This window comes from Panicum virgatum, chromosome 1N (genome assembly GCF_016808335.1).
Source record: "Panicum virgatum strain AP13 chromosome 1N, P.virgatum_v5, whole genome shotgun sequence".
In the NCBI taxonomy this organism is placed as follows: Eukaryota; Viridiplantae; Streptophyta; class Magnoliopsida; order Poales; family Poaceae; genus Panicum; species Panicum virgatum.
This window is the reverse complement of record NC_053145.1, coordinates 49,091,251-49,113,420: the sequence shown is the minus strand read 5'-3', so window position 1 is coordinate 49,113,420 and position 22,170 is coordinate 49,091,251. Positions and strand designations below refer to the sequence as shown.

Here is a 22,170-nt window from a genome sequence, read left to right as displayed (position 1 = left end):
GGGCTGCCGTGTTGCGGCATGTGTCGCAATTCTCACACTCACTCTTGATATTCTATTCTTAGACAGTGGTGGGGGGTGCAAATGAGAACCAGATGTGCTTTCTGAAATTCGCTAGAGCTGATCCACTGACCATTGGCCATACAAGGTCAATTTCTCGCATGATAAAAAAACAACTTTGAAGAGCAGAAAAAGGGAGTTTTCACATGTCCTTACGCATGCCTGACTTGTCAAAGACTATTCATTTGTGTTAATCCAAGCTCGTGCCGGCGGGGCCGTGGCGGCGAATCTCGAGGTGGAGGATCTCGTCGCGGCGGATCGAGAAGCTGACGACAGAGGAGAAGCTCTACGGTGCAGGCGGAGGAGGACCTCACGGTGAACACAGAGGAGGGACTCGCGATGGAGAAGGGGGGAAAGGAAGAACGGAGCGGTAAGCTCCATAATCGATGGCAGGAGGGTAAATTTTATGAAGTTGGCGATCTCACAGCCAGTGAAAGCACCTTCTTGGTTGCTGTGAAAAATGAACCGGGCGGAAGCCGCTTTTCTTGAAAGCACTAGAGCTACAACACCTTGTTTGGTTGGTTTTGACTGTGGCTGGAATCCACAGCCCCTGAAGCCCAACTAAACACACCCTGAGCCTTGCCATAAAGGTCAATTGACTCAATGAAATTTTGATGAACCTAAACAAAGTTGTGTTCATTACTGTTTTTAAAGCGTTGCTGGCTTCGCCCTTGTCTACGTGCACGAATGTGATAGTCAAATATTTCTTAAACAGAAGTGTTCCGTTGATGCGCAAGGAATTGAAGGTATGTCATATACCTACGCTGTTGCGCAAGAGTTAATGAGTAGATCAATCCGGTTAATGCCAGATGGAAACCTGAGTTGTTCCGAAAAAACTTAAGGCGTGTTTGGTTCGAAGCCATCACTCGCCACGCCACAACTGTGGCTGCCACCGAGGTCTGAGGCATGCTTGGTTGATTAATAAGCTCTGGCGCGCTACAATGAAATGAGTGTGGCAGAGGAAAGAATCTCGCCACAGACTTGCGGCGCCCAAAAGGTCCGCCACATATGGCGTGTCTGGTTGTGTTTTAGAACCAAACACGCCCTTACAATTGAGATGGTGCCAAATTTTTTGTTCCATCAATTCCAGTTCATGAGGATATGAAAGATTTCATTATACTTTCACCGTTTCAAATTGTAAGTTATTCCAATTTTATTGGAGAGTATTACAAAAATAATTTTCTTGGTGAGTCAAACTATTTTTATATTTAACCAAAATTATATAAAAAATTACAAATATTTATAGCACCAAATAGAATTATGAAAGTATATTTAATGAAAAATCTAATGATACTTATTTAGTATTATAAATATTAGAAATTTAATGTATAAATTTGGTCAAACTTGAAATATTTTAACTCTTAAAGTAAGTTGAATGATTTGCAATTTAGAACGGAGGGGCAGTATCTAAGAGAAAAATCTAATGTCAGTTGACAGTTGTCAAGTAACCATACAAAAGTCAGGCCCAAGCCTTGGACCAATAGGCGTTGAATCGAAATTGGAAGTCACTTTCCATTAAAAAAAAACAGTCCTCGAAGCAACCAGATTAAGCCCACAAACTTTGAAAGTTTGAGTAGGCGACGTGCAGCCCATCTGCACAAATACGGCCCAATAAAGCACAATTCGGAACCTAAAGCCTAATAACAAATGTGGACCTAAAGCCGTGAGGCCCAGCCCACCCAACCGGTGCGTCTATGTGCTTCCAGATGTGTACTCGGCCCTCCCTCCAAAAAATGAGATTTGTACCTTACCCGGATCCGAAACCCAACCCGTTACGGCGTTACGTGCTCTCTCTCACCCGACACCTCATCAGAGGACCCAGCCACGCAGCTGCTTCCACGTGTAACGTATCCTTCTCCACCAAGTCACCCCGCGCCCAAACCGTACCCAGATCCCGCGTGCTCGACAAAAGACGGCCGATCCCCAACGCCTACTCCTCTCCTCACACCCACCCTCAATGTCACGCGGCCCCCGACGACCTCCCAGCCCCACCGGTCATTGGACTATCAGGCAACAACCCCGCGTCCGCCGGGAAACCATCTCGAAGAAAGTCAAAGCGCCCCCGGCCTCCACGTCACGTCGTGCCCCACCCGTTCCCCGCGGGCCCACCCCCCGATCTGGCGCCTGGTCCGTCCGATCCCCGCGAGCCGACGGCCCGGATCCGACTCGCACCGCCTCAGCGCCCCGCCCCGGCCTATAAATACGCACCCCGAGCGCGCTCGCCACCCGCCCGTCACAGTCGCATTGCTCGCACCGCATCGCTTCGCTTCGAGTTCGGGTCTCTTCGCCTCGCGTGCGCGGAGCATAGTAGCGGGTCTCTCCACTTCGGGTTCGCTCGCTCGGCCCGGTCGCTTCGAGAAGGAAAAGGAAAAAGAAAAAAAAAAGAAAAAAAGGATAAGCAAGCAGCACGGAGACGACTCGACTCGAGCGGCGAGGAGGCGGAAATAAAAAAGAGGATAAGGCGAGGCGCGGCCGGGCGGCCACCGCGCGCTCCCAGATCCGTCCTTCTCCCGCGCAGATCCAGCTCGCCGGCGCGCCCTCGAGCGGACGTCGTACCCTCGCGCCGGATCCCGGCATCGGGGTTCCTGCTTCTTCAGATCCAGCGTTACCAGGTCAGGGCTTGCATCCTGCTCGTTCCGAATTCGCGGTAGCTTTGGATTTCTTTTTGGGGTTCTCTTCGATTGGTGCGGGGAGGTGTCTGATTCGGGCGCGAATTTGAGGATTTGAAGGTTGTGGTGTTGGATTCGTGTGCGGTGGGTGGGTTCGGGCTGGGATTAGGTACGAGATTAGGGTTTTGGAGAGGATATTGTTAATTTTGGTTTGTGCACGCTTTGTATTGTTGCTTTTGAAGTTTGAATTTGAATTTGGTGTCTGGTGTCACTGAAGATGGTTGTAAATGGTGAACAGATCTGTGTCCCGCTGGCGCCTGGGCACATGACACCGACGGTCCTAATGGAGTTTGGGCAGCAGAGGCCCATAAAACGGGCCTACGAGGAAATGACCTTCCGGGGCGGGGCGCCAGCTGCGCCTCGGGGGTATGCAGAGACAGTTGCGGAGTCGGAATGTGTAGCTGGCAGCCCTGTTCGTGTTGATTCCGAGGACTCTTCAGCGCCGAAGCGCAAGTGCATCAGCCTGAACAGCGATGGCTTTGACGTGAAGCGGGAGATCTTTGTGCCGTCCAAGATGTCATCATCTGAGCGGCGGTATCTTCGGAAGAGATTCCGGGCGGAGCTTGATTCTGTGCGAGATCTCCTCAAGAAGCCAGAGTTTGCAGCCCCTGTTCCTGTGAGTCGGGCACCTGCGTTGTCATCCTCAGCAGCCCCTCGAACCAAGAAGGTGCACCGTGGGAGCAATGTTGCCCGCGGCGCAAAGGGACGGTTCTTGCCTACTAAACCCCGGCCTGAACCTTCTGCAGAGTTATCTGAAGCTGCAGTGTTTAAGCAGTGTGAAGCTATTTTGAAGAAGCTCATGACTCAGAAATATAGTCATATATTCAATGTTCCAGTTGATGTTGTGAAGCTGCAAATTCCTGATTATTTTGACATCATCAAGACCCCAATGGATCTTGGTACTGTCCAGAAGAAGCTTGAATCTGGCTCATACACAAGTCCATCAGATTTTGCTGCTGATGTTAGGCTGACTTTTAACAATGCGATGACTTACAATCCTCGTGGCCATGCTGTACATGACATGGCCATCCAGCTGAACAAGATGTTTGAGAATAGGTGGAGGCCAATTGAGAAGAAGTTGGCTTCTATGTCCGCTGAGAAACATGTTGAGGTTGACAGGGCTGACTCGAAGAGGAGGAAGACCCCTCCTGTGGACCGCAGTGATGTGTCAGTGGAGGGTGTACGTCAAACAGAGCCCGTAAAACCTAAGATGACAGCTGCTGAGAAAGAAGCCTTTGGGAACTGCTTGGCTTCTATAGCTGATGACTTACCTTCTCACATCCTTGAACTGCTGCAACAGTGCATAGACAGTAATGCCGATATGGCTGGTGATGGAGAGATAGAGATTGATATTCAAGCAGTCAGTGATGACCTGCTATTCAAGCTTAAGAAACAAGTTGACAAGTATTTGCAGGAGCGAGAGCAGAGTCAGCAGGTGGCGAAATCTGAGCCTTCCGAGAATGAAACTGTGAATGTGTCTGGCCTTAGCCACTCATCTACAAATCCTTGCAAAGGTTTATTTCCTTCAAGCCTGAATTTCCCTGTGGATTTAGATTATATGCCTTTTGTGCTGTAGTCAAATTTTGTTTTTTGGTTCGCATGCAGGTAGTGAGCCTATCGAGGAGGATGTGGATATTTGTGGCAATGCCTCCCCTATCATGTTAGACAAACATGCACAAATCAGGAGTAGCAAGTGCGGTAGTCCAAGTAGTTCCAGCAGCGACTCTGGATCATCTTCTAGCGGTCTGTGTCTCACGGTGTTTATTTGCATTTGTTTTTATTATTATAGACATTTCTGTGTAAAGAAAATGCTGCTTTTGTTCCCAACTCTATGTTGTAAATTCTTTGAAAACATTGTTATTATCTCTCCACATACTTCTGTTTTCGAAATGAATATTGTGTCGACATCATATTTCCATGTTAGTTAAACTCTTGGCAGCAAGTTGCAAATTTGGCAAGTAACTAAAAGTAGAGGGTGAAAATGTCACTTGATAAATGTCGTGGATATCATGATTGCCCTTTTGGTAATTGTTTACCAGGATTTGAAGAATTTTGAATTTGTCTGCTTTCATTTGAATGAATTGGTGCATGATGCCATGCTGCATTTCCCTTATCCCAGTAATTTTTAGCTGACTAAACTCTTAGTGAGTAGTAAGCTCCTGCAAACTTAATTGTTTGTGCATTATCCAGAACAATCATCAACATATAATCTGTCTGAAATTTTCCTGTTTTGATATAACAAAAAGTAGAGATATTTACAATAGTGTTGGTAATGCAGATTCAGACTCAGGCAGTGATTCTGAAAGTGAATCAGAAAAAGTGGGCAGCCCAGCAAAGATTGCGAAGGTACTTGGGTGATTTACTATTGGGTGCTTGACAAAAGATTTGGACATTTAAATCTTACTAGTGAATGGCTTGATTGAGTGCTTTGTATAGTCTAAAATATTACTCCATGCATTCATAAATGAGTGATGTTTTGGGGTTGTCTTAAGTAAACAATTTAAATTTTGGTTACATTTTGTTTGTTGAGTTTGTATATTTGAAAATGGTTATGTGTTGAGTTTGGAGAAGCTATTTAATTATTTTTTTAACAATCTAGCTTATCCAAACATTTATATTAGAAAACAAACGTCTGGAAATGTGGTTTCATTTAAGTGTATTTTTTGCAATGTCTATAAGTAGTTTGTAACAAAGTGTTAAAAGGACCTTGTTTTGGAGATCATATCAATGTCCAAGACATCACTTATTTGTGACTGAAGGGAGTATCGACTAGTGTGCAAACAAGTCTTCCATCCTATAGCTTCCATCCTAAAAGCATGTCATTCATTACCAGCGCTTCCTATCTGATGTTGACTCCGTCCCTCCATGATCACCAGCGCTTTTGATTGACAGTCTCCTGTTTCTTGCTGCTCCATTTGCTGACAGCAATATCTGTGTGTCAAACAAATACCTTTGTTCTTATGATGTATAGCTGAACTTATGCATTAACACCTTGCCAGATAATGGCCTATTCTGCAAAATTGTATTGGCAATCTGTTGATGTTTGGGTTCTTTGGCATTCTGGTTACCTTTGATATATTCTGATGATGTGGTTTTCTTGTGCAAGATGTGGATTTCCATCCATTTTAATTGACTTATATGTACTAAAATTACCACCCCCCTTAATTTTAGGGTACTAAGAAAGCTGACCAGCTGGTGGAGCAAGAAAAGAGTGATGTTATTAGTCCAGCTGATGCCAACTGTATGGCTTCCTTCCCCTGAGCCTGTTGCAAACTACTTCCTCCATCCCAAATTATCAGTCGGCTTTTCTAGAAGCATAGTTTTTGCTATGCATCTAGATATATATCATGTCTAGATGCATAGCAAAATTGATGTATCTAGAAAAGCCAAAACGACTAATAATTTGGGATGGAGGGAGTATGTTACAATTGTTTCAATTTGTGGGCTAACTGGACATCCTTAAACCACAGGTCCTGCGGATAATGTGGGACTTCGTGAAGATGATAGTGAATCAAAGCCTGCACCAGAGGGTAAGCATGAATTGTAGGCTGGTACATGAGACCAGCTGTCTCCGTGCACTAAGATGATCGGATCATCTGATCCTTTCCCAATGAAACGTTTAGGGGAAAACTCAAAACCCAATACACAAGTCTCACCGGACAGGCTTTTGCGAGCTGCCCTTTTGAGGAGCCGTTACGCTGATGTGATTGTCAAAGCTCGTGGCATTCTGAGCCAGGTATAGGACCGTGCTCATTAAGCATCTTCCTTCACTGATTCTATGATGTCATAGTATGACTCATTCCTGACCTGTATTGATATGTTGAGCTCAGGGTGGAGATAAGCAGGAGGAACTGGAAAAGCTCCAGAAGGAAGGTAAAAAGCATACCAACCTGACTTTCTGCTGCTGCTGCTCACTATCTAGTTTCTCGTTCTCTAAAAAATATGTCCTCTTTTTATTTGTGGATGCAGAGAAAGCACGGCTATTGGCTGAAGGCAATGCAGCTATGGAGGCTCAAAGAGCTGAAGCTGAAGCTGAAGCTAAGCGTAAACGTGATTTTGAGAGGGAGAAGGCTCGTCAGGCCCTACAGGAGGTAAGTGTAAACCTCATCTCCAAGCAATAGTGATTTCTCATTCTGTTCTGTTGGTAAGTAAATCCTACATGCAGATGGAGAGAACTGTAGAGATCAACGATAGCCTCCATCTCAAGGATTTGGAAATGCTCGGAGCATCCACAGCAGAACATATTGTGAGCTCTGTTGATGAGACTAGTCCAGAGCGCTCCCAGGGTTATCAACCAGGATCTGTCAATCCGTTGTTAGAACAACTTGGACTTTTCATGAAAGTAGATGATGAGGAAGATGATGAAGAGCCGAGCAGTGTTCCCGGCGTTAAAGAAGCAGAGGAAGGAGAGATCAATTGATGGTTCTGTCTTGGCTGCCATGCCCTGTCACATGGGCTAGAGGCTGGTGCCAACCTATTGATTCAACAAAGCAATCGCCTCTCGCAGCCAATGTTTGCCTGGTGATGGCTGGACAGCTGCACGTGGTGGATGCTCAATTGCTTCCAAACTGGTGCAGGGAAAGCCATCAATTTTGTTGCTGCTGATGCCGACCTGGAAGAAATCACCTTGAACAATTGTAAAAATGAGAGATCATGTGCTTCAGGAAGGCTTACTGGAGGTTGAGATCACTGCGGACAGCTCCAAATGAACATATTTATGTGCAGACACTGGTATTTTTTTTATGCCACCAAGAAAGATGGCGACATGATACTCAAATGAATGAATGATGCCGAGCTGGCTCATTGTTTGCCGCAACTCCTCTATTTCAAGCAACTCCTCTATTTCAAGCGGGTTTACTCTGCGGCTTATAGCAGTTCTCATCTTCTGTTTCCCCCCCTTATTTTTCTTGTTTTAGATTTTGTAGTTGCTTCCTGCTGTAAATCTGAATTTTGATGTAGTGAAGGAAGCCCTAGTTTGTTTGGGCATGGGCGAAAGGAACTGCTCTTTGCTTAGCATTTACAGGAAAAAGTTGTTTTTGCAGATGCACGTCCAGCTCTTTTTATATTTTCTATAATTCTATAACTACATTTTTCGCAATTCATCGTGGTCAGTGAGATCTGTTCGTCGTGGGAATCGCATCCCTGTTTGATATTTTACGTCCTGGAGTTCTTCACAGCTTTGCAAAACTAGACAAATTTTGATCAAGGACGTCTCTGAACTAGAAACCAGTTATGAATGCATTACTTCGTCACAACTTTACACCACCAGTAGTAATGTAAGGCAGCACAAACAGAATCAAACACGCCTTACACTGTAGAGATGTCAATCCGATTACACGATTCACACGCACGCTATGGTACACGCATCAGTCAACCATGGAGCTCAAGGAAGAACCAACCATTCATGACACCCTGAGGCATTGCTGCTTGAACATCTTGCTCGTGGGCTGCCCGCTCACCGTGTCCTCCACAGTGAGGCCCTGCGCGCCGAAGCAGATGTTGATCAGCCTCCCGTTGCCGCACCCGTGCTTCCGGGCCGTGCTTTCCGCAGTGCCGCCACAGCCGTCGTCCATGGAGGAGTTGGAGCACGACGGGTCATCCGTAGTGTCGTCGCTGTCCAGGACGATGTCCCTCAGCCTGCCGATGGGCGGCGTCACCATGGCAATCTCCTCGTCGTCCAGGCAGATGTCCTTCAGCTTTGCCAGCGGCATCGGGGTGGACGACATGGAGGACCTCGGGAGGGTGTCGCTCGGGGACCGGGACTGCGCGGGCGGCGGCGCTAGCTGCGGCATCGCCTCCATGATGCCGTGGATCAGCTTCGTGTTGAGCTTCTTCTTGGTGGCCGAAGAGCCTGGGGTGGAGCTCTTCACCGCCAGAGTCCGCTTGCCGTTGAGCGCCGTTGTCTTGGTGAACTTCTGCCTCAGGGGAGCGGGGGTCTCGACGCCGTGCTCGCCCAGCTTCTTGATGGACTCCAGCGGGCTGCTGTCCTCTGATTTCTTAAGCGCCTTGGACATCTTCTCCTTGTGCCGAGGCCATCTCAGCATCATCTTGAGACGGTCCTTGGCACGACTCGCGGAGCTCAGCCTCTTCTCCGAAGATCCATGGTTTTCGGCGCCATTTGCATCTGCGTGCGCAGGGTCATCCTTGCCGGTGCTGGAGCACGAGCTTGGCCTTTGAGACTCTGCAGCCCCGATGCCCGAGAACAAGAAGATCTCTACATCTGATACCTTGAAGGTGGTACCGGGACTGCTTGCAATCCCCCCTTGCATCTTAATCTGGGATGCAATGGCAGACCGGGTTCTCAGAATGCTGGAATTTAAGACTCCTCCGGCAGAGACTATCTGCTTGATGAGGCGGTCGGATGTCGCTGAACGCAGCTGCTGCTTCAGCAGTGCCAGTGCAGTCATGCCATTAGCATCTTCGGCGTTGAGGTCAATCGATGGGGCGGTCATCAAGAGCTCGACGAGGTCTGGGTGTGCGCAGCCAACCACAGCCATGTGTAGGGCGGTAAGGCCCGCGTCGTTTTTCAAGTTGATGATCTTCTGGATATCTGTGGTTCTATCGCTTATGAGGTATCTCATCAGCTCCATTTGGTGGTCAAGCCGTCTGAATCCTGGGGTCCTGAATCCCGCAACTGCTGAATGGAGAAACGTATCACCAGCATGGTTGACAGCTGACAAGGTTGATGGAGATGCAGCAACCAATGCTTCAACAACAGGTTGGTGCCCTCGATAGGCTGCTACATGTAATGCTGTGTTCCCGTGATTATCAGTTGAATTGATTATGTTGAAAGAGGCCAGAAGGTACTTGACAACCTGCATAAGGTATGTTTACAAGATGAGGTGCAGAAAGAGAAAACTTGTACTTTGCCATCAAGTATATAGCGACTCCCTAGCTTAATAGTTAACCACTGGCTAAAATCACACAAGGAACATTTGCCATCTGGATGTGATATCACTGTCACATTAAACTACAAAGCTTGTTGAAGGGTTACTGAAGTAACACATTGACCTTAGATGACTCAGCGTTCCCGTGTGAAAAGTATCCTTTTGATTATCTTAGAAACATATTAGGCGCAGCAAAGTCCGTTATGAAGTAACTCAAACTATATTTTCAATGAAATTCATCTTCACTAAATCCACATTCAACCGAGCATTCAAGAGGAAGAACCACAAGCGTATCAAAATCCTAAGCATGTAAAACACCCTAGAACTTGCTTCCATGGAATATTGCATTGCACAAACTGACAACTGATCCACACAAGATTCCATGTTCGAAGCAAGAACTAAAGCATCTGGAGAAGATGTCTGCAAGCAATGGCAACGAAGCAGATGACTCACCTGCAGCTGACCTCTCCCAGCAGCGGCATGCAGCACGGTGGATCCACGGACGTCGAGGTACACGGTCACGCCCGAGCGCCCCTCCTCGAGCAGCTCCCTCAGCATCTCCACGCTCCCGCCTCTCGCCGCGGCATGGACGGCCCGGCTCATCATCTCCAGCCGGAACACGGAGCCGCGCCCTGCGCTGCTTTCGCCGTCCCGGCAATTCGTCGAGCACCTCGGCGACATGGCGTGGTCGAGCAGCAGCCTGAACACGTCGGCGCTCCCTCCCCTCGCCGCCGCGTAGAACATGTCCGTGACGCCGTACTCGCCCTCGCCGAAGACGAGCAGCGGGTCCCTGTTCAGCAGCTCCTGCACGAACGCCACGTCCCCGGCCGACGCCGCCGTGTACAATACCCACCCGCCGTACCCGGCCCGGAGCAGCGTGTTCTCGCCGCCGCCGGCGGGGCGGTGGTTCCTGCACTCGCACTCCAGCAGCAGGCTCCGCGCGATGGACGCGCGGTGCCTGGCCGCGTCGGCGAAGCGGGCGTCGTCGTCCCACAGAGCCTCGAGGCGGCGGATCCGGCGGAGGGAGGTGAGCTTGATGAGCAGGTTGGGGTCGAGGTGCAGCAGCTGGCGCACGATGTCGTAGTGGCCGTCGGCCGCCGCCCAGTCGATCGGCGACGCGTACCACCACTGGTCGCCGGTGCTCTCCCACCGCAGAGGGAAGTAGCAGGAGGACTGCTCCATCGCCGAATCTCGAGAGATCTAGCGTTGGTTTGCCGCTGCCGGCGTGCAGCTTCGAGTGACTGAGTGAGCTCTGGTCAGCTACTCACATGGCATGAGCTGCAATGCAATGCCAAGAACTGCAGTAAGGTGGACGGAGGAGGAGAAGAGAATGTGTGCACCAGCAAGGAAAACCATGTGAGGAGACTAAATCAAACGACAAAAAGACTGACTTGTTTATTGCTCTTCTGCTGGATTAAAATAGTGAGATGCAAGCATTTGTAAGCAGTAGGATTGAACTCAGGCAAATGGAGATTAAAAGATTAGAAAACAGGCGCACTCAGAGAAAGCTGAAGACAAGGCATATCCTTGTGCACAAGAAGTTGGCGTGTGCAGCTCAACTGCCGAGGAACAAGAACTAGACGACGCAGGGCACCAGTGCCTGCAACTGCAAATGCGAAGCTCAGGCCACTGGATTAGGCCACCACCAAAGTGGATCAAGAGGTACTAGTAGGCAGCGTGGTGCAAAGGTGCCATGTCGTTATGGATGATAGAGAGGGAGGCTGAGGGACTGAGGGAGGGTCCATACACAGTACAGTGAAAGTCAGTGATACAGCCGGCCAGACTCTTTCAGACTCCAGTGGGTCCTCTTTGGAAAAGAAAGCGAGACAGATAATAATTGAGCTGGAGGTTTCTGTATCAGAGGAGAGACGCCGGGGAATCTTTTTCTGATGGCACGGCACGGGGAAGGAAAGGTGAGAAACACGGCCATTGATGGCGGTTAGGCAGTGCAGCCTTTGCAACAGAATCATCTGGCCCAGTAGGATAGGAGCGAGGGAGAGGAGAGAGAAAGGGCGCAGGGGCAGGGCTGGTAAAGGAAGAAGCACAGGAAGGGCCCTGTTTAGTTGCAAGTAGCACAAGTAGCGCAACGAGAGAATTTTAATGCACGAAGTACTAAACAAAATTTATTTGCAAAATTTTTTTAGGAATGAGTGTAACTTTTCGCGACGAATCTAATAACGGTAATTAATTGATGATTAGATACAGTAGTACTACAGTAACTATTCTCTAATCGTGCGGTCAAATATCTCATTAGATTCGTCTCGTAAAGTAGCGCATGAGTTGTGGAGTTAGTTTTGCAAACTAACTTTATTTAATACTAAGGTTTGGACTTTGGAGTCGGCAATGATGTCCTGTGCTGCTGTGCTGGGTGGGCATGCTCGTCCCCGCGTGCACGAGGATGCCTCTTGCTGTGCTTCCATGGATGGCTGGCTGCAGATGGTCTGAACCCTGAAAGGTGTTCTCTGAATTCTAATGTGTGTCTGTAACTCCGAATTCTGGGGTGTTGGCGTCACTCAAATGCCATTTTGCACTTGACGGCCATTAACTTTCAGAAAACTTGATGGCTATTTAGCCCATCGAAATCGAAAACATGTTTTTGCAACCGATACAACCAGTGACGGATCTAGGATGCGAATCTTTTTTCCCGAAAGATTCTAGGATGTGAATCTAGGGGTTCATTTTCCTCATCTTCTCCCCGTGCGGGACACGCGAATTCACTGACGATGCACAGTAATAGAATCTATTTACATAAGAGATATTTTTACAATGGATAACAACCAACTTATAAGTATTTATATATTTATAATATCTTGTCGGCGCAAGCGCTTGAATCCGAAGCAAACCCTCTTGAAGCTGCTTGGATGAATGAATGATGATTCGTGATTGATTGATCGAGTCCATGGCCATTCATTCGTGAACAGCGCGAGCTACGACGTTGATGTCCGAGCGAGAGCGAGTAAAAGCGTGTCATGTGCTCTCGCGAACCAGACTCTCTATTTGCTCTCCTTCCCCCATCCATGGATCCATGATCCGTCTCCACACGCACGCATCTGCCTGCTACCCAATTGGCCTCCGCACCGTCCATTCATCTGGCCCATGTAGTATTCTGCAACTCTTTTTTTTTTAAAAAAAGAAAAAAATGGTGAATTTGATGCGAAGGTGACGTACTGGATCTCCTGGCACGTACGTACAGGCTAGGCCAGCGAGACAAGGTGTACGTACATCATACTGCCATCTACGGATGGTTTTCACGGCGAGGAGGTACGATCTGCAAATGATCTCCAGTACTCTCACGTGGCCTTTGTAATTTGAAGCGGTGCGAATTCCGGTGGTTGTTTGGATTAGCATGGGAAGAAGCTGCGAAGCGGACAGGGGGCGCCTTTGCTCTGTCTGGATAATTGCACGGAGGAGCTCAAGAAGCATCACGGTGTCAGAGAGCTGTGTGGCTCCCTCTCAGGGCTCTCAGCAGCTTTCTCCTGGCCCTGGCTGGCCGATGCCGATCGGCGCGGGCCACGACCACGTGTTCCTGCCGCGAACCGCCCGGAAGGCACCCGCTCCCCGTTGATCTCCCGCGCTTAATGGACGGATCGATACGGATCGGGATCGATCGGGTGGCCACGACGACGGGCGGCAGACAGGCAGGCAGCGCGTGCCCTTCGCTCCCGATCGCGGACGGCCTCCGTCTCCGTGCGCGCAGGTCTCGCGCGCTCGGCGGCGGCGGGTGCCCTCGTGCCCCCAGCTCCCCCCCCCCCTCGGCACGTTGCTTTTCCAAAAGGTGCCCGACGATCTCACGCCATCGCTCGCTCTCACCAACCGGTCCGGCCCGGCCGGCCGGGCCCCCGCGGTCGCTGTCTCCGCCAGCCCGCCACCACGTGAGGGCCAGGCCCCCGCGCCGCCCCCGCTGGGATCGCGTCGGCGTCGCCGTGGGCGTAGGCCGGCCCCCACGTCGCGTTATTGAGAGGGAAGGGGCACCGTGGATTGGATAAACCCGGGACGGAGACAGCCTCATCGCAGCAGCTAGCGATAGCGACAGCCCCTCCCAATGTGTGCGTCGACTGCAACTGCAACTGCAACCTCGACACTGCTAGGGACTGGCGAGAGGCCCTGTGACCGGAACTCTCGCACCATTTCGTTCGCGGCAGAGGAATCACTGGCCGCCGGGATCAAGTTCATACGGTCAGATTCACCGCTTCCGTTGCAAAGAAGCCGGCAGATGGCCGTCAGATTGCCTGAACTGCCCTTCCGTGGAGTCCAGGCAGCTTTGCGAGCTCATGTCCGCTGGCATTCCACTTCTGATTAAAAGCAGTGGCCATTGCATTGCAAGCTTTGCAAGCTTTGAAGCCCCGTTTACCAAACAGAACATAGGACAGTGAGGGACCAAAGAGGAGGAGCTTCTCCTGGAATACTAGACTCCACTATTACATGGTTACTGCCACCGGCACACACACAATGCAACAGAAAACAAACAGATCACCTATCTGGCAGGTGACAGGAGTGCAACATCGCCATGTTTGCCATCACAGAGAGTAGTTTTTACACAGTGAGAAATCTCACTCTTCGTAGATCACAAGAGAATTACATGGTGCATGCTGAAGGTCTACCCACACTACACTGATTGTTAATCAAAAGCAGGCATCTGACCTACTCCAACTCTGTAACATGATTGTTTATCTACATGCAAATTTACACACAACATAAGTGCTCTGGCGAAAGTTTATACCATGGAGCCTTCATTGGCCTGAGGAGAGAAGTACAGGTGAAAAATACTGCACAAATGTGGTAAACAATATTAAATGAAAGATAAATTGTACTCAAATGTCGCTTAACACTTTCCACAGAAAGAATGGTATATGCAGCAGACATGGATATTGATGTCACTTATAATTTTCATAGCAGTATATGAATAAACTGCAGTACGCCAGTACGTTTTTAACTGTAAAAACTACTGGGTTCAGTGAGCTTCTATTTGACTCAGAGCTTATTCTCGAACACAACAGAACATGAAGTGAATCAACATGTACAATGCAGGAAATGTTTTTGCTCCTGCACAATTTGAGATAATATACAGGCATGTACAACATTTCGTGCATAATATGACAATACAACTAGGTGCCACAGAATCCCAACCTCACTACTATCCATAAAATAGCCAACACCAAATGTTTGCATAACATGTGCTGCATGTTTATGTACAAGGATTATCATCTGTAACCAAATAAGGATTCCAATCTTACTGTAGTATGCTGATCAGCTGATAAAATTTAAACCATGATAAAAGTGAAAGATAATTTTGCACTTGTTCTTGCAGTAAAACAGTAGATGATGCCCAATGTTATGTTGTCTGAAGACGCTCGCTGACTTCTAGTCTATGCTAAGTTACAGATTGTGCCATAGTATCAACTGGTTGTTAGCAATTAACAAATCAATGACATGAAAGATGGAAGCGCCATCAAATTTATGGACAAAGGCCAAAGGAAATTATATCATTCCGGATTCTTTCCACATACGCCTCCATGTTTTGTCTGTGTGTTTCACTCAAAAGTAACTCACACGTTTTACGCCTAGGTACTATTTCACTACTTACCATCTCATCATACAGTCGATAAGCCCAGTCAGTTTCACCGACCCTACAAAGACCATGGATCAGAAGGGTGTATGTATCAAGATCTAAACCTAGACCACTCTTTTTCACAAGCTCACTCAACAGGTGGTCAACAGCATCTCCTCGCCCTCTTCTACTTAAAAATAGCCTAAGAAGCGGCTGGTATGTCTGAAGATCAGGCTTACAAGATTGTGCCTCCATTTCTTTCAACACATCAATAGCATCATCATCTCGCCCATACTGGCAGAGAATTGATACCATGATGTTATATGTGGCCAGGTTACGTGGCACACCATTCCTCGGCATCTCCACACGAAACACTTGAGTAGCTTCGAACAAATGGCCCGCTTTACCGAGAAGGTTGATGAGGGAGTTGTAGAACAGAGTATCAGGCTCACATCCAGATGATCTCATTCTATCGGAAACACTCAAAGCTTCTTCAAACCTTTCACATTTCGCCAATGAGGTCATGATCATAGTGTAAGTGATCACATTGGGACGGCAGCCCTCCGAACCCATCGAATCAAGGAGTTCATAGACCCTTCTGAACTTGCGCTGCTTACAGTAAGCCTCAAGAACAGCAGTGTATGTGATGACCATAGGTGGGAACCCCTTATTTTTCATCTCCTCGATCGTCCACATAGCCTCATCGATCCTGCGCACGCTGCACCACCCATGGACAAAGATGTTGAAAGTGTATGCATCTGGTGCGATATGCGGGCTGAGCACGACAAACACCTCGCGCGCCAATTCGACTTTCCTCTCCTTGCAGAGCGCATCAAGCAGGACGTTCATCGTTTCCGTGTTCCTCTCCAGCCCCATGTCCTCCAACTGATCAAACAGCACAATGGCATCCTTCCACCTCCTCGCAGCTGCAAGCCTCCTGACGCTCTTGGCGACAGTGTCCACCGTGACCAGCCCCCTGCAGTGCAATTCAGACAGCAGATCCCACATCCGGTCGATCTGTCTCATCTTCCCGAGCAGGTCGACCATCCGGTTGCAGGCGTAGGGCGTGTGCGCGTAGCCGTCGCCCCGAGACTGCGCCCACTGGAAGAAACCCAGCGCGGACTTCCAGTCGTCCCCGAACCTGCGCAGCAGGCCGTCCGCGACGCCGCTCGTGAGCCGGATCCCGGAGCACTCCGCCCCGAGGAACCGGACGAGGTCCTCGACGCTCCCCTTGCGCGCACTGAAGAGCGACCTCGTGATCCGCTCGAACGCAGCCTCCTCCTCCGCCGTGAGGGCGGTGGCACCGGAATCCTCGTTCGGGCGTGTGGATGACGACCATCTGCGGAGGGGGAGCGGTGGCAGGGTCCTCCCGGCATCGCGCCACCCGCGCAGGCGCCGGAGACCGCGCAGAGCCATCGGGAGACGACGATGCCCGCGGCGGCGGCTGGTTCTAGCGAGTCATCAGGATCTGGTACCGCGACAGTGATGGGCGGCTGCGGCGGTGGTGACGGCGGCGGCGGCGGCGGCGGCTGAGGGGGAGCAAGAGCGAGGTGAAAGTCAGTGACCATGCGCGTTCAAGGCCCATAGAGGATGCCGGCCGGATAGAATAGAAGCCAATCGAGGAGGCCGGCCCACATGGTCTCCTCGCCCTGTACATGGTCCCGGTTTTTGGTTATAAACCAACCCAAATTGTTTGGGAGCCCAATTGACGGTTTAGGAACCCATGGGTTGGACGGTTACCAGTTTAAACCGTGCCGAGCAGAAGCACATCCACGCGGCCGCTACCGCCCACTTGCTCTTCACTGAGCAGGTGCGTCATGCGTGGATGGGGGCGAATGCAAGTCGTGGACAAGGGACGGGTTCCGCGGTTCAATCCGGACTCAAACCAACCCGTACATGGTCTCCACGAGCGGTTTAATATGGGCTGGTTACACGGGTTGCCCGGTTTGAAACCGGACCATGTACAGAGCGAGGTCTCCTGCTCACAGGCCCAGTGCACATTGGCTGAGTTGCACGTGCGCATTGGGTTCCGACGAGCAATGGAACGTTTTTGAAGTTTTTTTTTGAAGTAATAGAACGTTAACTGACGGATGCAAATCTTTCATTATCATCAAGAAAACAAGGGCAGGAAAAGCAAAAGAGCCCATAGATGAAGTGGTAAATATTATCAGGTACCAAATGATCCAAGCCCCTCAAAGAAGCAAGGATCCCAATGGAAAACTTAACCTTCGAAAAACATGTGAAAATTTTCAGCAAATATATACATAGATTTCTCGTCGAACCTGGTTGGCGCGAGCGCGCTTGCGGTGCGGTGCTAGAGAGCGGGGGAGCATGCCAACCAATCAATATTTGCTGCAGACTATGAACCCGGTATTGGTGGCTATGGGTGGGCATTCGAGTAACCCGAAAATTTCGGGGCGGGTTTTTCGGGTTTCCTAAAATTCGGGTTTTCAAAACTTAAACCCGAAATTTGTTGAAAGAAAATGATACCCGACGATTCGGGTACCCGATATTTTGGGTTCGGGTTCGGATATGCCCGAAATACCTGACAAACACCACACAGATCTGCATAAACTAAACTCAGATCGAGCGATTACTGCTGACGGACAACGGTGAGCTCGAGTGTGTGACGAGGCGATGGCTTGGATAGGCAACGAACTTGGGCCCCGCATTGAGTTGCCAAGCTCCGGATCTCCAGCTTGGGGGCACGGCGTGCGTCACAACAGCGGAACAGCCTGGTCCAGTGGCCGTGAGGATGCGGCAGGGCACATGTGGGGGCGCAGGCAGCAGGCACTCAGAGGTGGCGGCGTGGAGGCAGTTGGGCAGCACAGGGCCGGAGAAGGATTCGGAGGCCGGAGAGAGAGACAGAGAGTTCGAGAGGGCGAGAGAATAGAGACGGATTGAGGGAGAAGAGAAGTACACACGCTAGATATTTTTGCCTTTCGATGGGTGGTGAACGGAGGGAATGGGAATGGATGACGGGCTGACGGTAGGCAAAATGCTTGGCTTCGTGGGCCGCGGAGGACAAGGTGGTAGACTGGTAGTGCGCTGGTTTGGCTGTTAAGAAGTTAGAGAATTATGTAGGCCTCGTGTAATTTCGGGTATTTCGGGTACTGGGATGCTAAACCCGAATTATCTATAATGATTTCGGGTACCGTGACTTACTACCCGAAATAGTGTTCGGGTTTTTTGGGTTCGGGTTTCTTGGGTTTGGGCTTCGGGTTTTGGATAATTTGCCCAGTCTTATCGGTGGCTGATCTTAGCTTCTCACGATCCAATATTTCGGACGGGTCCAGCAGGCGCGTAGAAGATCACGTAGTAATAAAAAAAAATCTGTTTTTTTGTAGATCAACCGCTATCAACCTCCCTCGATTCTGATAGGTGAATCCAGCGTAAGGGGTAACACGAACCCAATTCTAGTGAGAAATTTTTTTTGAGTTATTTTTTATTTTTCTAGCATAGATTTATGTAGTGAATTTAATACGGCCAGCCATACGTTTGTGATATTGCACAACAGCCTATATTGACCCTCCTCACCTATGGCACTTGGAAACGATTCCAAACTTAAAAAAGTTGTAGTTCTTAAACCATCCATCAAATTTAAATTTCGATTGCACAATTATATCTCTTTCGAAGAAACATTCAAAACAAGACCCTAGTTGAATACGTTTCTACAATATTTTTCAAAACACATAAATTGCTTTATGTACAATAGAAAAATATCAAAATAAATTAGTTAAAATGCTTAAACGATCCAGTAAAGTTGCCTATTATTGATCACGCAATCAACGTTCACCTATCTAACAAAATTGTTTACCAGTGTCCACTAATAACACCAAATAGCACAACATGAACACCAATATCCACTTAACTGAACTCAGGCATACGAAACAAAATTCCATAAACCCATAAGCAATTTTGCAAACATCATAAGCAAATTAGAATACATGAAAACATATTTTCTCTCAAAAAACTATGTCATCAAATATAGTGGTGTGAGATCTTGTTTTGAACCTTACATAACTGTGTGTAATCGGATTTTGATTTTGATGCTCAATTTTAAAATTGTGATATTTTTTATTTTAAAATTATGTGCATGCATGCGTTTTTCTCTCTCTCCCTATCCTCACATGCATGCACAACGGGCTAGCCACACGGCACGTCGGCTGTAAATTAGTGGTGTCCTTGATTTATAGTGTAGATAGTATGCGATCTTTTCTTTGCATTTTGCAATCTTTTCCGTGCATTGCACGCAATAGTAAAAATATTTCCGTTTGAATATCTAGTATATATATGTCACTATGGTCGTGTTTGGATCCAAGGGCTAGAGCTATTTGAGCTAGAGCTAATTAGCTCAAGCAAATAGCCCTCCAATAAAATAGCCTTTGACATGTTTGGATCCAAGAGCTATTTAGTTTTTGAAACACATTTTCCCAATCATTGGAGCCCTATTACCTCTCTTATTTATGGTGGGCTCCACCTGAAATAGCCAAAATAATCACCTTTTAGGTGGGATAGTTTTTTGAGATAGATTATTTGCAAATAGCCAAGAATTAGCCCTCATGTTTGGAGATTTTAAGCTATTTTAGACTATTTTAAACTAAAAATAGCTATAACTCTTGGATCCAAACACGCTCTATGTTAGATTTCCAATTGAATGAGTCCATGACTTATATAAATCAACCGTGCGCCGCCTTTGCTTGCTTCCATCCAAGTCCGAGAACCCTAGGACGCACGACACCATGTAAGAGGAGGCGAGGCCTAGCAAGAAGGCACGCAGGGGTGCTGGCTCCGGCCTGACGGCGTTCGCGCTCCGCCTGGCGAAGCGCCTCGCCGTGGGCGATGCCGACGACGGTGGCAACCAGAACCAGAACCTCGTCTTCTCGCCGGTGTCCATCTACACCGCGCTGTCCCTGGTGGCGGCCGGGGCGCGCGGCACCACCCTGGACGAGCTCCTCGCCCTGCTCGGCGCGGCGTCGCGCGACGAGCTCGCGGCGTTCGCCCGCGACGTGCCGGAGCGCGCCCTCGCGGAACAATCCGGGTCCCGCGACGGCGGCCCGCTTGTCGCCTTCGCGTGCGGGCTCTGGCGCGAGAAGACGGTGGCGCTGAAGCCGGGCTACCTCGCAGCCGCCGTGGAATCCTACAAGGCCGAGACGCGCTCTGCCGATTTCTTCAAAAAGGTGAGATCGTAAGACGCATCCTGAATTAATTAGACTGTGCGTCCGCGCTAACCGATCGATCGATCGATCTGAAATTCTGAACCCTGTAAACGATGCCTGCATTGCAGCCAGAGAAGTCAAGAAAGAGAATCAACAGGTGGGTGTCTAAAGCCACCAAGGATCTCATCACATCGATTCTTCCTCCTGGTTCCGTGACGTCTGAGTCCAGCCTCGTGGTGGCCAACGCCATCTACTTCAAGGGCATGTGGTCATGCCATTCGACAGGGAGGGCACGGAGACCAGGCAGTTCCACCTCCTCGACGGCGGCACAGTGCGAGCCCAGTTCATGCGCGCCCAGAAGGATCAGGCGGTCGCCACTCACCGAGGCTTCAAGGTGCTCAAGCTAGCGTACCTGCCGTACCGGCTGCCCCACGGGCAGGAGCGGTATCTCGGTGGGCGCGGAAGCAAGCAGCAAGGCAAGGAGGGGCCACGGTTTTCGATGTGCGTCTTCCTCCCCGACGCCCGTGACGGCCTACCTGGGCTCATGGACAAGATTGCCTCCCGCCCCAACTTCCTCTGGGACCACCTGCCGAAGGATCGCTGCGATACCAGCGAGGTGCGGCTGCCCAAGTTCAAGCTCTCCTTCTCCAGCCGAATCAATGGCGTTCTTGAGGCCATGGGGGTGCAAGCTGCCTTTGACCCAGGCAGGGCGGACCTGAAAGACATGCTCGAGGGTGATGACCGGCCTCTGGTATTGGAGCATGTGTTCCACAAGGCGGTCATCGAGGTGGACGAGGAGGGGACAGAAGCAGCGGCCTCCACTGCCTGCGTGGTGACGTTGCTAAGTTATACTACCCCTGTGAACTTTGTCGCGGACCATCCATTTGCGTTCTTTGTGGTGGAGGAGGTATCTGCTACCGTCGTCTTCATGGGACACGTCCTCGACCCGACGTCAAAACATTAGAGTCGTAAATGTGTTGGGGAAGTTCTATCGTTTTATAATTCTGAACATCAAGAGTCTAAATTTTGTATTTTGCCTTTCCGACGATTAAATTTCTCTCTCACCATTGCACGCCTCCTTTCCTTCTCCTCCTCAAGTAAACTTGCATATTTCTAACGCCTCTTCTGATGGGCTTGTTCAGTAGGATCAATATTTTCTTCACCTGTGTTGAAAGTAAAATAAGTACAAGTAAAACCAATCACATGCATATAGCCACATATACATATATTACCAATTTGTTCAGTATTAGATCGGCTATATTTTCGTGTTTTCGTCTGGTTAGTAATTAACGTCGGATCCATATCCTTAACACAAGGCTGGAACTACTTGGCGAACCTACGAGGCTACAACAACACAAAAAAACCAAAAACGATAAATGACAACTTCGAAGCAAAAGAACAGGAACATACTGACCGACGACGAGCGGCAGCTAGCGCCGGGGTGAGGTCGATGCCGACGGCATCGGCGACCCTGACAGATCGTAGTGAGGCCACCTCCTGGCTGAGGCACGCGCCGGCGCAGAGCGTGCGAGAGACGTTGGCAAGGAGGCCGGCCGAAGGCGTCGACCTTGGAGACCCTGACGACATTGCAGCCCCGAAGAGGCTGACAAGGCCCTGGACGTCGAGCAGATTGATCCATGACGGAGTACCTAACCCCGCGGCGGTGTAGCGCGACGTGGAGCACGGCGATGCCGCCGGGGCGCAGCGCGTGCAAGCGGTCCGGTCAGTATCAGCCGTGTTGGATGTGCGGGGGCGAGCCGGCGAGGTCGATGTTGATGGCGTCGGCGACCCTGGCCTAGGGCAGCGAGGCCACCTCCTGGGTCCTGGCCGAGGCGCACGCCGATGCAGAG

At 49.5% G+C, this 22,170-nt stretch overlaps 4 protein-coding genes across 7 annotated transcripts; 2 read left to right on the top strand and 2 right to left on the bottom strand.

Moving 5' to 3' along the window:
* The first annotated feature begins 2,291 nt into the window (after window positions 1–2,291).
* LOC120656335 (transcription factor GTE8-like) lies at window positions 2,292–7,812 on the top strand. 2 transcript variants are annotated; one of them, XM_039934396.1, is made up of 10 exons: window positions 2,292–2,669; window positions 2,965–4,240; window positions 4,332–4,469; window positions 5,005–5,072; window positions 5,898–5,967; window positions 6,197–6,256; window positions 6,350–6,462; window positions 6,557–6,599; window positions 6,696–6,817; window positions 6,892–7,812. In XM_039934396.1, the coding sequence occupies exons 2-10, from the start codon at window positions 2,992–2,994 to the stop codon at window positions 7,144–7,146; spliced, it is 2,118 nt and encodes a 705-aa protein (XP_039790330.1). In that variant the 5' UTR covers window positions 2,292–2,669; window positions 2,965–2,991; the 3' UTR covers window positions 7,147–7,812. The 2 variants fall into 2 exon arrangements, with proteins under 2 accessions (XP_039790330.1, XP_039790329.1); XM_039934395.1 differs by lacking the exon at window positions 2,292–2,669 and having other exon boundaries at window positions 2,944–4,240; window positions 6,892–7,773.
* A 125-nt stretch (window positions 7,813–7,937) lies between these two features.
* LOC120656336 lies at window positions 7,938–11,331 on the bottom strand. 3 transcript variants are annotated; one of them, XM_039934397.1, is made up of 3 exons: window positions 11,140–11,331; window positions 10,067–10,891; window positions 7,938–9,541 (listed from the first exon to the last, which is right to left on the bottom strand). In XM_039934397.1, the coding sequence occupies exons 2-3, from the start codon at window positions 10,793–10,795 to the stop codon at window positions 8,129–8,131; spliced, it is 2,142 nt and encodes a 713-aa protein (XP_039790331.1). In that variant the 5' UTR covers window positions 10,796–10,891; window positions 11,140–11,331; the 3' UTR covers window positions 7,938–8,128. The 3 variants fall into 3 exon arrangements, with proteins under 3 accessions (XP_039790331.1, XP_039790332.1, XP_039790333.1); XM_039934398.1 differs by having other exon boundaries at window positions 11,112–11,327; XM_039934399.1 differs by having other exon boundaries at window positions 10,067–10,911; window positions 11,140–11,327.
* A 3,560-nt stretch (window positions 11,332–14,891) lies between these two features.
* LOC120656334 (pentatricopeptide repeat-containing protein At3g04130, mitochondrial-like) lies at window positions 14,892–16,762 on the bottom strand. The gene has a single exon (XM_039934393.1). The coding sequence runs from the start codon at window positions 16,575–16,577 to the stop codon at window positions 15,069–15,071; it is 1,509 nt and encodes a 502-aa protein (XP_039790327.1). The 5' UTR covers window positions 16,578–16,762; the 3' UTR covers window positions 14,892–15,068.
* A 122-nt stretch (window positions 16,763–16,884) lies between these two features.
* Window positions 16,885–21,284, top strand: LOC120653609 (serpin-Z2A-like). Its single transcript, XM_039931316.1, has 4 exons — window positions 16,885–16,971; window positions 19,913–20,341; window positions 20,449–20,477; window positions 20,606–21,284. Exons 1-4 carry the CDS (start codon window positions 16,885–16,887, stop codon window positions 21,282–21,284), a joined length of 1,224 nt encoding a protein of 407 aa, XP_039787250.1.
* The last annotated feature ends 886 nt before the right edge of the window (window positions 21,285–22,170 follow it).

Excerpts from the sequence above, each read along its gene's own strand:
- LOC120656335 (XM_039934395.1), top strand. The coding sequence starts at position 2,944 with ATGGTTGTAAATGGTGAACAGATCTGTGTCCCGCTGGCGCCTGGGCAC. Across the intron at positions 4,470-5,004 it reads CTCTGGATCATCTTCTAGCG|ATTCAGACTCAGGCAGTGAT; the intron begins GTCTGTGTCTCA and ends TTGGTAATGCAG. Across the intron at positions 5,968-6,196 it reads TAGTCCAGCTGATGCCAACT|GTCCTGCGGATAATGTGGGA; the intron begins GTATGGCTTCCT and ends CTTAAACCACAG.
- LOC120656336 (XM_039934397.1), bottom strand. The coding sequence starts at position 10,795 with ATGGAGCAGTCCTCCTGCTACTTCCCTCTGCGGTGGGAGAGCACCGGC. Across the intron at positions 9,542-10,066 it reads CTGGGAGAGGTCAGCTGCAG|GTTGTCAAGTACCTTCTGGC; the intron begins GTGAGTCATCTG and ends TACCTTATGCAG.
- LOC120656334 (XM_039934393.1), bottom strand. The coding sequence starts at position 16,577 with ATGGCTCTGCGCGGTCTCCGGCGCCTGCGCGGGTGGCGCGATGCCGGG.
- LOC120653609 (XM_039931316.1), top strand. The coding sequence starts at position 16,885 with ATGGGTTGGACGGTTACCAGTTTAAACCGTGCCGAGCAGAAGCACATC. Across the intron at positions 16,972-19,912 it reads ACTTGCTCTTCACTGAGCAG|GAGGCGAGGCCTAGCAAGAA; the intron begins GTGCGTCATGCG and ends ACCATGTAAGAG. Across the intron at positions 20,342-20,448 it reads CTGCCGATTTCTTCAAAAAG|CCAGAGAAGTCAAGAAAGAG; the intron begins GTGAGATCGTAA and ends CCTGCATTGCAG.